At 48.1% G+C, this 12317-nt stretch overlaps 2 protein-coding genes across 2 annotated transcripts; one reads left to right on the top strand and one right to left on the bottom strand.

Moving 5' to 3' along the window:
• Positions 1-3839: 3839 nt before the first annotated feature.
• Positions 3840-4390, bottom strand: F5J12DRAFT_789309 (uncharacterized protein; the record flags this gene model as incomplete). Its single annotated transcript, XM_051743764.1, has 6 exons — positions 3840-3885; positions 3906-3963; positions 3992-4068; positions 4120-4180; positions 4234-4310; positions 4362-4390. 6 exons carry the CDS (start codon positions 4388-4390, stop codon positions 3840-3842), a joined length of 348 nt encoding a protein of 115 aa, XP_051593929.1.
• Positions 4391-4708: 318 nt separating this feature from the next.
• F5J12DRAFT_789310 (uncharacterized protein) lies at positions 4709-11759 on the top strand (the record flags this gene model as incomplete). The annotated part of the gene is made up of 17 exons (XM_051743765.1): positions 4709-5138; positions 5192-5856; positions 5941-6685; positions 6737-7533; positions 7563-9394; positions 9423-9668; positions 9899-9984; positions 10144-10268; positions 10315-10339; positions 10499-10585; positions 10632-10655; positions 10705-10890; positions 10937-10960; positions 10987-11198; positions 11245-11398; positions 11512-11611; positions 11663-11759. The coding sequence occupies 17 exons, from the start codon at positions 4709-4711 to the stop codon at positions 11757-11759; spliced, it is 5835 nt and encodes a 1944-aa protein (XP_051593930.1).
• Between the last annotated feature and the right edge of the window lie 558 nt (positions 11760-12317).

Here is a 12317-nt window from a genome sequence, read left to right on the forward strand (position 1 = left end):
CTAACCTAACCCTAACCTAACCTAACCTAACCTAACCTAACCTAACCCTAACCTAACCTAACCTAACCTAACCTAACCCTAACCTAACCCTAACCTAACCTAACCCTAACCTAACCTAACCCTAACCTAACCCTAACCTAACCTAACCCTAACCTAACCTAACCTAACCTAACCCTCTTAACTTAACTTCTCCTAAATAAATAATCAAATCTTACATAATCAACCCCTATCTCTCCTACATAATCCCCTACTACACTTATCTCCCCCTAATCCTATCACAACTACATTACCTCCCTCTACTCCTAATCCTACTACCTATCCTAATCCTAATCCTACTACCTATCCTACTACCTATCCTAATCCTAATCCTACTACCTATCCTACTACCTATCCTAATCCTAATCCTACTACCTATCCTACCACCTATCCTATTCCCCCTAATCCTACTCCAACTACCTATCCTATTCCCCCTAATCCTACTCCAACTACCTATCCTACCACCTATCCTATTCCCCCTAACCCTACTCCAACTACCTATCCTATTCCCCCTAATCCTACTCCAACTACCTATCCTACCACCTATCCTATTCCCCCTAACCCTACTCCAACTACCTATCCTATTCCCCCTAATCCTACTCCAACTACCTATCCTACCACCTATCCTATTCCCCCTAACCCTACTCCAACTACCTATCCTATTCCCCCTAACCCTACTCCAACTACCTATCCTACCACCTATCCTACTACCTATCCTACCACCTATCCTACTACCTATCCTACCACCTATCCTACTACCCATCCCACTACCTACCCTACTACCTACCCTACTCCTACCACTTATCCTACCCTATTCCTACTACCAACTCTACCACCCAATCTTACTACACTATCACTCCTATTCCTATTCCTATTACCTACACTACCCTATTCCTAATTCTATTCCTATTACCTACACTACCTACCCTATTCCTATTCCTATTCCTATTACCTACACTACCCTATTCCTATTCCTATTCCTATTACCTACACTACCCTATTCCTATTCCTATTCCTATTCCCATCCATACCAACTACTCCACCTACCTATCACACACTACCCTACTTACAACACCTACTCTACCCTATTCCTAATCCTACTACCAACTTTTCTTTTTTCCATCTACTCCATACTCTATTCTCCTATTACCAACTACCCTACATCACTTACACTACTACTACTACTCTCCCAATCCTACACTATCCTATCATTCCTACCAACTACACAACCTACACTACTACTATCAATCACTACCAACACTACCCTACTTACCCTACTTACAACACCTCCCATTTCCCCCTACACTACCCTATTCCTACTACCAACTCTACCAACCACACAACACATTTCCAACTACACTACTCTCTTATTCTCAACTACCCTACCAATTCTACCTACACCACCACCACCACCACTACTACTACTCTTTTCCTCCCACATTATCACTTCCTTATTACCAACTACACTACCATTACTATCACTACTACTTACATTCTCACACACTACCCTATTCCTATTACCTACAACACCACTACTACCTCTCTTTTCTTCACTCCCTACTCTATTCCTATTCCTACTACCAACTTTTCTATTTTCCATCTACACCACATTCTTATTTCCATTACCACCACTACTCCTATTACCAAATACCCTACTTTCTCTACCACAATTTTCTTCCCACCCTACACTACCTACACTACTCCTACACTACTTACACTACTACCACAATTTTCTTCCCACACTACACTACCATTACCCCCACCACCACTCATTACCAACCACACTACCCTATTCCTATTACCACTACCATTACTACCACCACCACTACCACTACTTACACTACTACTACTACCAATTTCTTCCCACACTACTCTATTCCTATTACCAACACTACCAACTATACTACTACTACCATTACCATTCCTACTACTACTACTACTACTACTACTATTACTCTTACTACCCCCAACATTACCACTCAAATCCTTCCACTCTACCCTATTCCTATTACCACTACTACTACCATTAACATCCCACACAACATCCCACACTACACTATTATTCCTATTACCAACTACTCTACCCTCACTACTACTACTACCACTATTACAATCCTCCAACACTACACTTTCACTACCAACACTACTACCAACCCCACTCACCACTCTCACTCGGGGGGGGGGGGGGGGATCCGGGGGTTATATCACCGTCAATTACCGGGGTTATTGTGCCCATTCTCACCTGGTCACTTATTTTTTGCTAGTCATATCATTCAACTCAGTCAGTAGGTCGTCATCAGTACTCTACTTCTTTGCTAATCAACTCACTACTCATCTTCAATCCAAATAAGCAACCAGTCGCCTATTTGTTTTTGCTATTTGGCAGTCAGTCATTGGTAGTCAGTGGTCATTGCTAACTCCACTTTTTTTTGCTAATTACTTGCTAGTCATCTTGTCTCCAGATAAGCAACCGGTCGCTTATTTCTTGGATTCTTAGTGGCTGTGCTGCTTCCCTTCACCAACTTTCTGGTCCCTGTGTATTTATTTCCTTATATGGTGGTTGCATGCAGTGGCTGTGTAGGTTTCATTCAGTGGCTGTGAGGTTTCATTCAGTGGCTGTGAGGTTTCATTCAGTGGCTGTGTAGGTTTCATTCACTCACTAAGAGGTTGCATGCAGTGGCTGTGAGGTTTCATTCAGTGGCTGTGTAGGTTTCATTCACTCACTAAGAGGTTGCAAGCAGTGGCTGTGTGCTTGCAACCTTCCTTATTTGGAGGTTGCATTCAGTGGCTGTGTTGGTTGCATGCAGTGGCTGTGTAGGTTGCATGCAGGCAACCTTCCTTATATGGTGGTTGCATGCAGTGGCTGTGTAGGTTGCATGCAGGCAACCTTCCTTATATGGTGGTTGCATGCAGTGGCTGTGTAGGTTGCATGCAGGCAACCTTCCTTATATGGTGGTTGCATTCAGTGGCTGTGTAGGTTGCATTCAGTGGCTGTGTAGGTTGCATGCATGCAACCTTCCTTATATGGTGGTTGCATTCAGTGGCTGTGTAGGTTGCATGCAGGCAATTTGCCTTATATGGTGGTTGCATTCAGTGGCTGTGTAGGTTGCATGCATGCAACCTTCCTTATATGGTGGTTGCATTCAGTGGCTGTGTAGGTTGCATGCATGCAACCTCCCTTATATGGTGGTTGCATGCAGTGGCTGTGTAGGTTGCATTCACTCACTGAGAGGTTGCATTCAGTGGCTGTGAGGTTGCATGCATGCAACCTTCCTTATATGGTGGTTGCATGCAGTGGCTGTGTAGGTTGCATTCACTCACTGAGAGGTTGCATTCAGTGGCTGTGTAGGTTGCATGCAGTGGCTGTGCAGGTTGCATGCATGCAACCTTCCTTATATGGTGGTTGCATTCAGTGGCTGTGCAGGTTGCATGCATGCAACCTTCCTTATATGGAGGTTGCATTCAGTGGCTGTGCAGGTTGCATGCATGCGACCTTCCATATAAGGCAGGTTGCAAGCGGACCCTGGGGCAGGGTCCGGAAAGTAGAATATTAGAGACCTGTCCCATTTAGGACTTCCTTTGTGATGTCCAGGGGTCTGGTGCTTCCCTTTGCGAGTTTCTGTAAACAACTGCAGTGGAACCAATTTTTGCAGGTTCGACAATACCATTGTTCAGCTTTGTCTGGGTTATATGGTTTTTCACAGACAGAGCAAGCATGGAAGGGGCCCTGATGGGGTGTAGTTTATGTCAGGAGTTTTTCAACAATCGGTGTCATGCCATTTATCAATACCTGGATGACTTGTTTACCATGTGTGCTCATGGTCCACCATGTATACATATCCTTGGGTCCTATCAGAGGACCAAAACACCTTTCTGCACTGAAAGATGTGATGTCTGCTGGCGCTATGCTCTCCATGAGCTTCCAAGCTGTATACAAAATTCAGGGATAACTTACACACGATGGCCTCTGGTTCAATGATGTCATTGTGGTCCGATAGAACCAGCTCATTGTTGCCAATGTATTTTCTCATGCTGTTTGTGAGTGAGTCAAAGATACAAGGAACTCGATGACAGCCAGCTCACTTTTTGTCTCCTATATCACTCCTGCTGTAGTACCACTGCACTTCAACCCATGCCTTCTGTACTGCACGTCAGAAGGGTGGACACCCACGTGGCACTGGAAATCTCTTACATTACTTCTCTTCAACTGTTGGACTCTGATGTCCTTGATCACAGCATACCACAGGCTGCCATCATCGCCATTTACAAAGATGCTAATTAAAGCTTCCATCAGCAAATGACATGCACACCCAGTCTTTTCTTACTTATCACCTCTTTGGAAGGTGTGGGTCATGTGTTCTGGAACTTCCTCCCTTCCATCCAGGATGTCTTCACCTGCACCGGTGAGGTTCGTCACTGGCTGGATGAGCTTAAATGACTGCTGGTGTCTAATCAAGACCTACCACTTAGCTTGGAGGATGATGGAAGGGAAAGAAAGGTCCTGTTGGATGGAGGGGCCATGTTGGGTTGGGAGGCGAAGTAAAAAGTCGGAGGGTAACCCGTGACGTCGCTTGCAATTCTCGGTTAGCCAGGGCAGACCCTGAATAATTTTCTTTGGATTTGGTGTGGCATTACGTGTTTGGGATCGGCAAAGAACCAACATTCCACTGCCATGGCACCCCAGACACGTTCCCAGAGAGTCCTCAGAGCTGCTTCCAATGCATCCTCCACTGATGAAAGTGAAATCAGACTTGCATTTGACAATGTCATCAAGGCCATTTCTCCTCCATCTCATCATTCAGACTCAGCATGCTCTTCTCCTCTGTCCCCATCCTACAGTGTAATAATGGGTGGTCTCCTTGCCAGAGCAATGACTCCTCCAGAAGATCCAGAATCCTCTGTTGATGAGGATGAACTGAACCAGATATACGAGAAGTGCCAGGCCATGGTAAACCACTTGAGTGGGTCAGAAGAGGAGCATCAAAGCAATGCCTCTGACGATTCCTTTGTGAATGTGCATGGCCCATCAGTTGCACCATCGCATCCACCCCATCAGGACTCGAGTCAGGAGTCAGGGGTGCCTTCTGTACGTGATATCATCAGTGAGTCTCTTCTGTACTCTCTCTCTCCATCTGCTTATGATCGCTTCTGAAAGTGTGTTCCATGGCCAGGCCTACCACATGGGCGATGGCCTACCAGACCCTAGGGACACTCCGGTATGAAACTTGGATCGATGCCAGCATCCTCAACTTTCATCTCCTGTCCCAATGGTATGCTGTCCAGGGCAAAATGCATGTCCGCTATGCCAACTTGTTCTCTGTCATTCCATCTGTCAGTGGGGGCACCCATGCCTTACCAGATGCACAGGAGATTCAACTTTTTCGTCAACGCCATCTCTTCAATTCCCATCCTGCCAATCCATCCATTCCCATTGCCTTTGTGGTCATGCAAAACAGTCACTTCTTTGTTGCAGTCTTTGACTATTGGTTGAACCTTGCATTCATCCTTGGAAGGCGCATCGAACGTGTCCCAGAAACCCCTCATCCCCACTATGACCCACTGCGTGATGACTGGAACACATGGAATGGCCCTTTCTACTGGACACGCATAGCATCGCTTCATGGATTCGATGCCATCGACCCAACCCAAGTTGATGTGCAGGTGTACAATTGGTCACAGAACGGTTTCAACTGTGGCCCCATTGCATCCTTTGTCATGGAGTCACTCATGAGAGGGGGGCTATCTGGTGATGGCAGGCCTACCATCCACATCCCTCCAATTCCTTGTGGTCATCGTCTCCGCCTTCGAATGCTTGTCATGGTGAAGGAGGGCTGTTGAAGGTGCTGGGAGGACTATTGTTACTTGTCTACAACCACCCTTCCCCCTAGTCACATATGGACACAGTGGGACGACACCAAAGCCATCAGTGAAGACATCCTCATGGATGTGGAAAACCAATCATCTGGAGAGCAACATGCTACCATCGTCCGTGAGTTGAATGTCATTGGGGCCAACTGCCTTCGCTGCCGAAGGGGGGATGACTCCAGCAATGTAGTGAACCCTGATGTGCACTCCGATGGTGACTTTCCGACTGACACTGAAGATGAAGGTGAAGACCATCGTTTGCCTCTGGATGCCAAGTCTCAGCGTCTCAGGGATCTCCTTCGGCACTACCCTTATGTGAGCAGGGCCAGAGCCAGGGATCGACTTCCTCCTCGGGCTGCCCATGGTCATCAAGTTGAAGGGGAATCCACTCCAGATGATCCCCTTGAGATCATCCAGCGACACAAGCATGTCAAGGACTGGTCAGCTGGAACGATGTACCGTTTCCCACGTCCAACTCCGCCGGTATACCTCCCTGCATACCAAGGTCAACGATGGAAACCTTTCAATCGCAGGTTTGATGAGTATGAAGGAGGACCTGTCTTGGAAAGTTTGCACCAGGACCGCAACTGCAACGAGATCGTGGAGGAGCCCTACTATCGGCCTGGGATGTGGACGTCCTTTCGAGATTATGGCTATCGTCTGCTGAGTTCCTTCAACCAGATGTTCTACTTGGGTCCCCCCATCAGATTGTCAGACCATATCCTCCAAGTGGGTGTTCCAGCTAACTACCAGTCTTCTCATCAAATCGGCGACCATGTTACTGGTGAGCACTCATATCCTGCCCTGGTGCCCTCTTCTGATTGCTTCATTCCAGGAAATTACTCTCTTGCCCGGCAGGTGCCCCATCCATCAAGAGTCGATGTGGATGATGTGGTCATACTGGGTGCCTCTCAGATGATCAAGATCGGCTCAAGCACGTCAGAACGTCTCGTGAACACCTTTGTGAATGGGCGGCATGAGGATGGGCGTCACATCTGCCTGGACCTGGAGCTGGATCACAAGTTGGTGACTCCAGAGGAGTTGGAAGTCACTGTGGACATTGACAGTCTCATATGGGTGACGCATTCCCTACAGTTCAACACACCGCTGCCCATCTACCTTGGTCCCATCGTCGAGGAAAAGGCTCCTATGCACAAGCACAATCATGTGTATGTTGACATCCTCGTGCCTCAGTCAGAGGCAGATTCCAGTGCCATCGGAAGCCGTACCGAATGGTTGACCATGGCATTTCCTCTGTGTGGAGTACCTCACACAGTGTTTGGTGCCTTGAGCAACGCTGCTGGCACCATGAATGTCTACATTTGCTTCCCCAGGATGATCCACAGGGATGAGATGACACACAAGCGTGCCAATCGCATCCCAAAGGAGGTCCTTGACTTTTTCTGGGAGCATGTCCTACTTCCAGCGATCCATGCACATGCAGATGTTTCGAGTGCACCATATGTCTCTCTCACTCTGAAGGAAGTGCAGTTCAAGGCACGAAAGGGTGGCAAAACCAAGAAGGCTGGTCGGCCAAAAGCAGTCCCCTTTTCTAATGCAAGTGTTGAAGCAGATCCAGAAGTACCATGGAGGCAATCATCCGAGAGGACCCTTCACGATTTGCAAACTATGGTTCCTTCTTCTTTGTCCTGGAATGCAAGGGAATCAAGTTGTGGACGAAAACCACCCTGTCAGGAGCCGTTCAAACGCCAGTCCAAGCTCTCCTCCATGGACTTCCAGCTCTGGATTGGTCCCACATGGTAGACAGGGCCAATGGGGAGCTCTTGGTCGACTTGGGAATCAGCATTCACCCCACATGTGATGAAAAGCTCGTTGGATTGTGGAGACTGGATGCCCTGGAAGCTTCCTTTGGGGCAGGTGGATATTTGCGAGGAAATGCCCACCACACTTGCATGCTTGGACGGTATGGGGGGATCCAAGCAGAGATGTCACAGGAGCGAGCAAGGCAAACTCACATTGCATTCAGAAGTGCATATAATCTGGCCTACGAGGTGATCCGACCCAACGACAACAGCCCCACCTTTGTCATGGACAAGGATGCTTATGCCCTGAACAATGACTTCATTGGGGAATGCATGCAGGCCATCAACATGTATTCTGGAGATGCAAAGAAGAGGTCATATGGGGTGCGAGACGAGTACAGGATGAGTGGGGCTGCAGTGGAGCAGGCAATACTGGTGGTGCCACAAAGGGTGATGCATTTCCAAGCTCCATCATGCTCATATCTGATGCTTCCATCTTTGCAGATGGAAGAGCTTTTAGCCTCCAATCCCATTCTCTGGATCCCGACCAAAGTCTGGTTGGAATTTATGGCTAGACGCATCAGGGCCCTCCAGTTGGCTCAGATCTCTCTCAAGGAACTGGAACCACCCAACCTTGGGATTCTGACTGGCATCATCTGCCACATGATTCGGTGCACGTCCACCACTGCAATAATCCTTGACTTCCATGTGAGAGAGTCCATGGCCCTTCTGCAGGTCTCCAGGGTGTGTGAGCGGTTTGGAATGTTCTTCCTTTTGGACCTGGACTTGCATCATGTCCCCCATCTTCCAGAAGTTCAGGATCATGACGACCTGGAGGTGCTCAAGCTGATGGAGGGAAAGTTGAAGAGGGGTGATGGACGACCTGCCTGGCCAAGGATTCCCCCTCTGGACGAAGTGGAACAATTTCCCATTGGCAGCAGACCGACGTGGGCCAAATTGACAAGGACCATCCAACTGCAGCCTTGGTTGATCATGCAGGACTGGAAGTGGTCGGCCCAACTGTCCAGTCTGGGGCCAGTGGTAGGGAAACTTTTCGTTCTGTTTACCTGTCAGCTTTGGATCCAGTTGGATGCGACTTGGCTGACAGGCTCAGAGGGAAAACCAGAGCCAACATCTTTGGAAGAAGCCATTCAGAGTTGGACTCTGAACCAGACCTTCAGGACAATACGTGCCTGTGAATTCAAGGCCTGCAATGCAGAAATTGCAGGGAGTGGAGGGGCTGGTCGCCGACAGTCAAGCTTTGCAGAGAGGGTCAACCTGTTTTTCCCAGGACCCACAGCAGGACAACCTTCACGGAGGTCACCATGGAATGTCTTCTGGACGAAGCCTGGCTATATTTGGGAGTATCACCAGGTGATGAAGAACAGGACACCCCTGGAGGAGTTTGAGGTGCTGGACCACCTTGGCAGGATATTTTCTGTCCTTCAGACATTACCTGATGCGACCAAAGGGAGTGAAAAGAGTCCTGGGAAGACATGGCGGGTGGAGGGTGAGAAGGTGGTTCTGGTGACAAATCCCAAGTTCTACAAGATCGAGGGTATCTCCACCGAGAAGGAACAGCAACAGGCCAGGAGACGAGCATCTCGAGTGGTAAAGCCCAGGAATGCACTGCAGATGGAGCTCCTGGAGCATGCTGGATATGACGAACTGCTGGCTAGCAAGGCCCTCATCTTAGAAAGGCAGAGGCTGAAAGAGGCACAGACTAAGAAGTCATCAAAGGCAAAGAATGCTCGAAAGGCTCCAGCAAGAAGAGGCAAGGCCACCTCATAGAGGGAAGCAGAGGGATGGGGAGGGGGAAGGCAAGGGTATGGGTACAGAGGGAGACAGTGATGAATTCTGTTCATCCAGTTCCCCATGTATCAATGATGTGGTGCCAACTTGTGGTGCACTCTGTGCGCTCGGTCGATGCACTCTGTGCACTCAGTTGATGCACTTCAAGGGGTCCAGCATGCTCCGAGGAGGAGTGGTCAGATGGGAACATTGGTATGTTATAAGATGGATTGTAGTTGTATTACCAGACATGCAATAGACATAGGAGAGTCAGGGAAAGATGGTTAGTGCACTGGAAACAGGTCTCAGGGTGTCCCAGTCAATGTGGACAGGGGCTTTGGTTCTGGATCAATGTTCATTGGTGTTTGTTGGTGCTGTGTTGCTGTTCATTGGTGTTCGATGGGGTTCGTCCTGTTGTATGGACCTGTGGATGTCCAAATTAGGTCGATTGAGGTGGTCCTAGTGGGGACGAACACCACTTCAAGGGGTCCAGCATGCCCCAAGGAGGAGTGGTCAGATGGAAATGTTGGTATGTTATACTATGTATGTTATGTGTATTACAAGACATGCAATAGACCTAGGGGAGTCAGCAAAAGATGATTAGTACACTTGAAACAGGTCTCAGGGTGTCCCAGTCAATGTGGACAGGGGCTTCAGTTATGGATCAATGTTCATTGGTGATCATCAGTGTTCGTCCTGCTGTACAGACCTGTGGATGTCCAAATTAGGCTGATTGAGGTGGTCCTAGGGGGACGAACACCATTTCAAGCGATCCAGCATGCTCTGAGGAGGAGTGGTCAGATGGGAACATTGGTATGTTATATCATGTATTTTAGTTGTATTACCAGACATGCAATAGACCCTAGGAGAGTCAGGGAAAGATGGTTAGTGCACTCGAAACAAGTCATAGGGTGTCACAGTCAATGTGGACAGGGGCTTTGGTTCTGGATCAATGTTCATTGGTGTTTGTTCGTGTTTGTTGGTGTTCATTGGTGTTCGATGGGGTTCGTCCTGCTGTACAGACCTGTGGATGTCCAAATTAGGTCGAATTGAGGTGGTCCAAGGGGGGACGAACACCACTACAAGTGATCCAGCATGCTCCGAGGAGGAGTGGTCAGACAGGAACATTGGTATGTTTTAAGATGTATTTTAGTTGTATTACCAGACATGCAATAGACATAGGAGAGTCAGGGAAAGATAGTTAGTGCACTCTAAACAAGTCGCAGGGTGTCCCAATCAATGTGGACAGGGGCTTCGGTTCTGGATCAATGTTCATTGGTGTGGGTTGCTGTTCTTTGGTGTTCGATGGGGTTCGTCCTGCTGTATGGACCTGTGGATGACCCAATTAGGTCGATTGAGGTGGTCCGAGGGGGGACGAACACCACTTCAAGTGATCCGGCATGCTCTGAGGAGGAGTGGTCAGATGGGAACATTGGTATGTTTTAAGATGTATTTTAGTTGTATTACCAGACATGCAATAGACATAGCAGAGTTGGGGAAAGATAGTTAGTGCACTCTACACAAGTTGCAGGGTGTCCAAGTCAATGTGGACAGGGGCTTCAGTTCTGGATCAATGTTCATTGGTGTTTGTTTGTGTTTGCTGTTCTTGGTGTTCATGGGGTTCGTCTGCTGTATGGACCTGTGGATGTCCAAATTAGGTCGATTGCAGTGGTCCTAGGGGGGACGAACACCACTTCAAGGGTCCAGGCAGCCATGATGGGGAGTGGTCAGACAGGATCATTGGTATGTTTAGTATGTAGGTTGTATTACAACATGCAACATGCAATAGACAGGAGTCAGGCAAAGATGGTTAGCACACTCTAAACAAGTCACAGGGTGTCCCAGTCAATGTGGACAGGGGCTTTGGTTCTGGATCAATGTTCATTGGTGTTCTTGTGTTGTCATGTTCGTCCTGCTGTATGGACCTGTGGATGTCAAATTAGGTCAATTGTGGCTAGGGGGGAAACACCACTTCAAGCCAGCATGCTCATGAGGGGAGTGGTCAGACATCATTGATGTTATAATGTATTAGGTTGTATTACCAGACATGCAATAGACCTAGGAGAGTCAGGCAAAGTGGTTAGCACACTCAAACAAGTCACAGGGTGTCCCAGTCAATGTGGACAGGGGCTTTGGTTCTGGAACAGTGTTCTTCGGTGTGTGTTGGTGTTCGCCCTGCTGTACAGACCTAGACATGTTCAGAACAGGTCAATTGCAATTGAGCTAGGGGGGATGAACACCACGTCAAGCAGCCCAGCATGCTCCAAGGGGGAGTGGTCAGATGGGAACATCAGAATGTTATAAGATGTATTTTGGTTGTATTACCAGACATGCAATAGACCTAGGAGAGTCTGGGAAAAGTGATTAATGCATTCCACACAAGTCCGCAGGGTGTCCCAGTCAATGTGGACAGGGGCATTGCTTCTGGAGTGATGTTCATTGGTGTTCGTTGGTGTTCGTCTGGCTGTATGGACCTGTAAATGTCCTAGCAAGGTCAATTGCAATTGATCTAGGAGGGACGAACACCACTTCAAATGGTCCAGCATGCCATGAGGGAGAGTGGTCAGACAGGAACATTGATATGTTATCTGATGTATTTTATTTGTATTACCAGACATGCAATCGACCTAGGGGAGTCTGGAAAAGCTGATTAATGCATTCCAAACAAGTAAACAAGTGCTCCAGTATGTTTACTCAGGGCCATCCATGCTGGACTGATGTTCACAAATGTTTGCCCATGTTCATCAGTGTTTGTCATGGTGGACTGACCAGGACATGGTACTACAAGACCCATGCAAGTGGGCCTGTATGGATGAACACCATTCCAAGTGGGCCAGCATGCTCCGAGGCAGGGTGATCCAG

This window comes from Pisolithus orientalis (genome assembly GCF_024613125.1).
Source record: "Pisolithus orientalis strain OTSU chromosome Unknown F5J12scaffold_477, whole genome shotgun sequence".
Classification (NCBI taxonomy): domain Eukaryota; kingdom Fungi; phylum Basidiomycota; class Agaricomycetes; order Boletales; family Pisolithaceae; genus Pisolithus; species Pisolithus orientalis.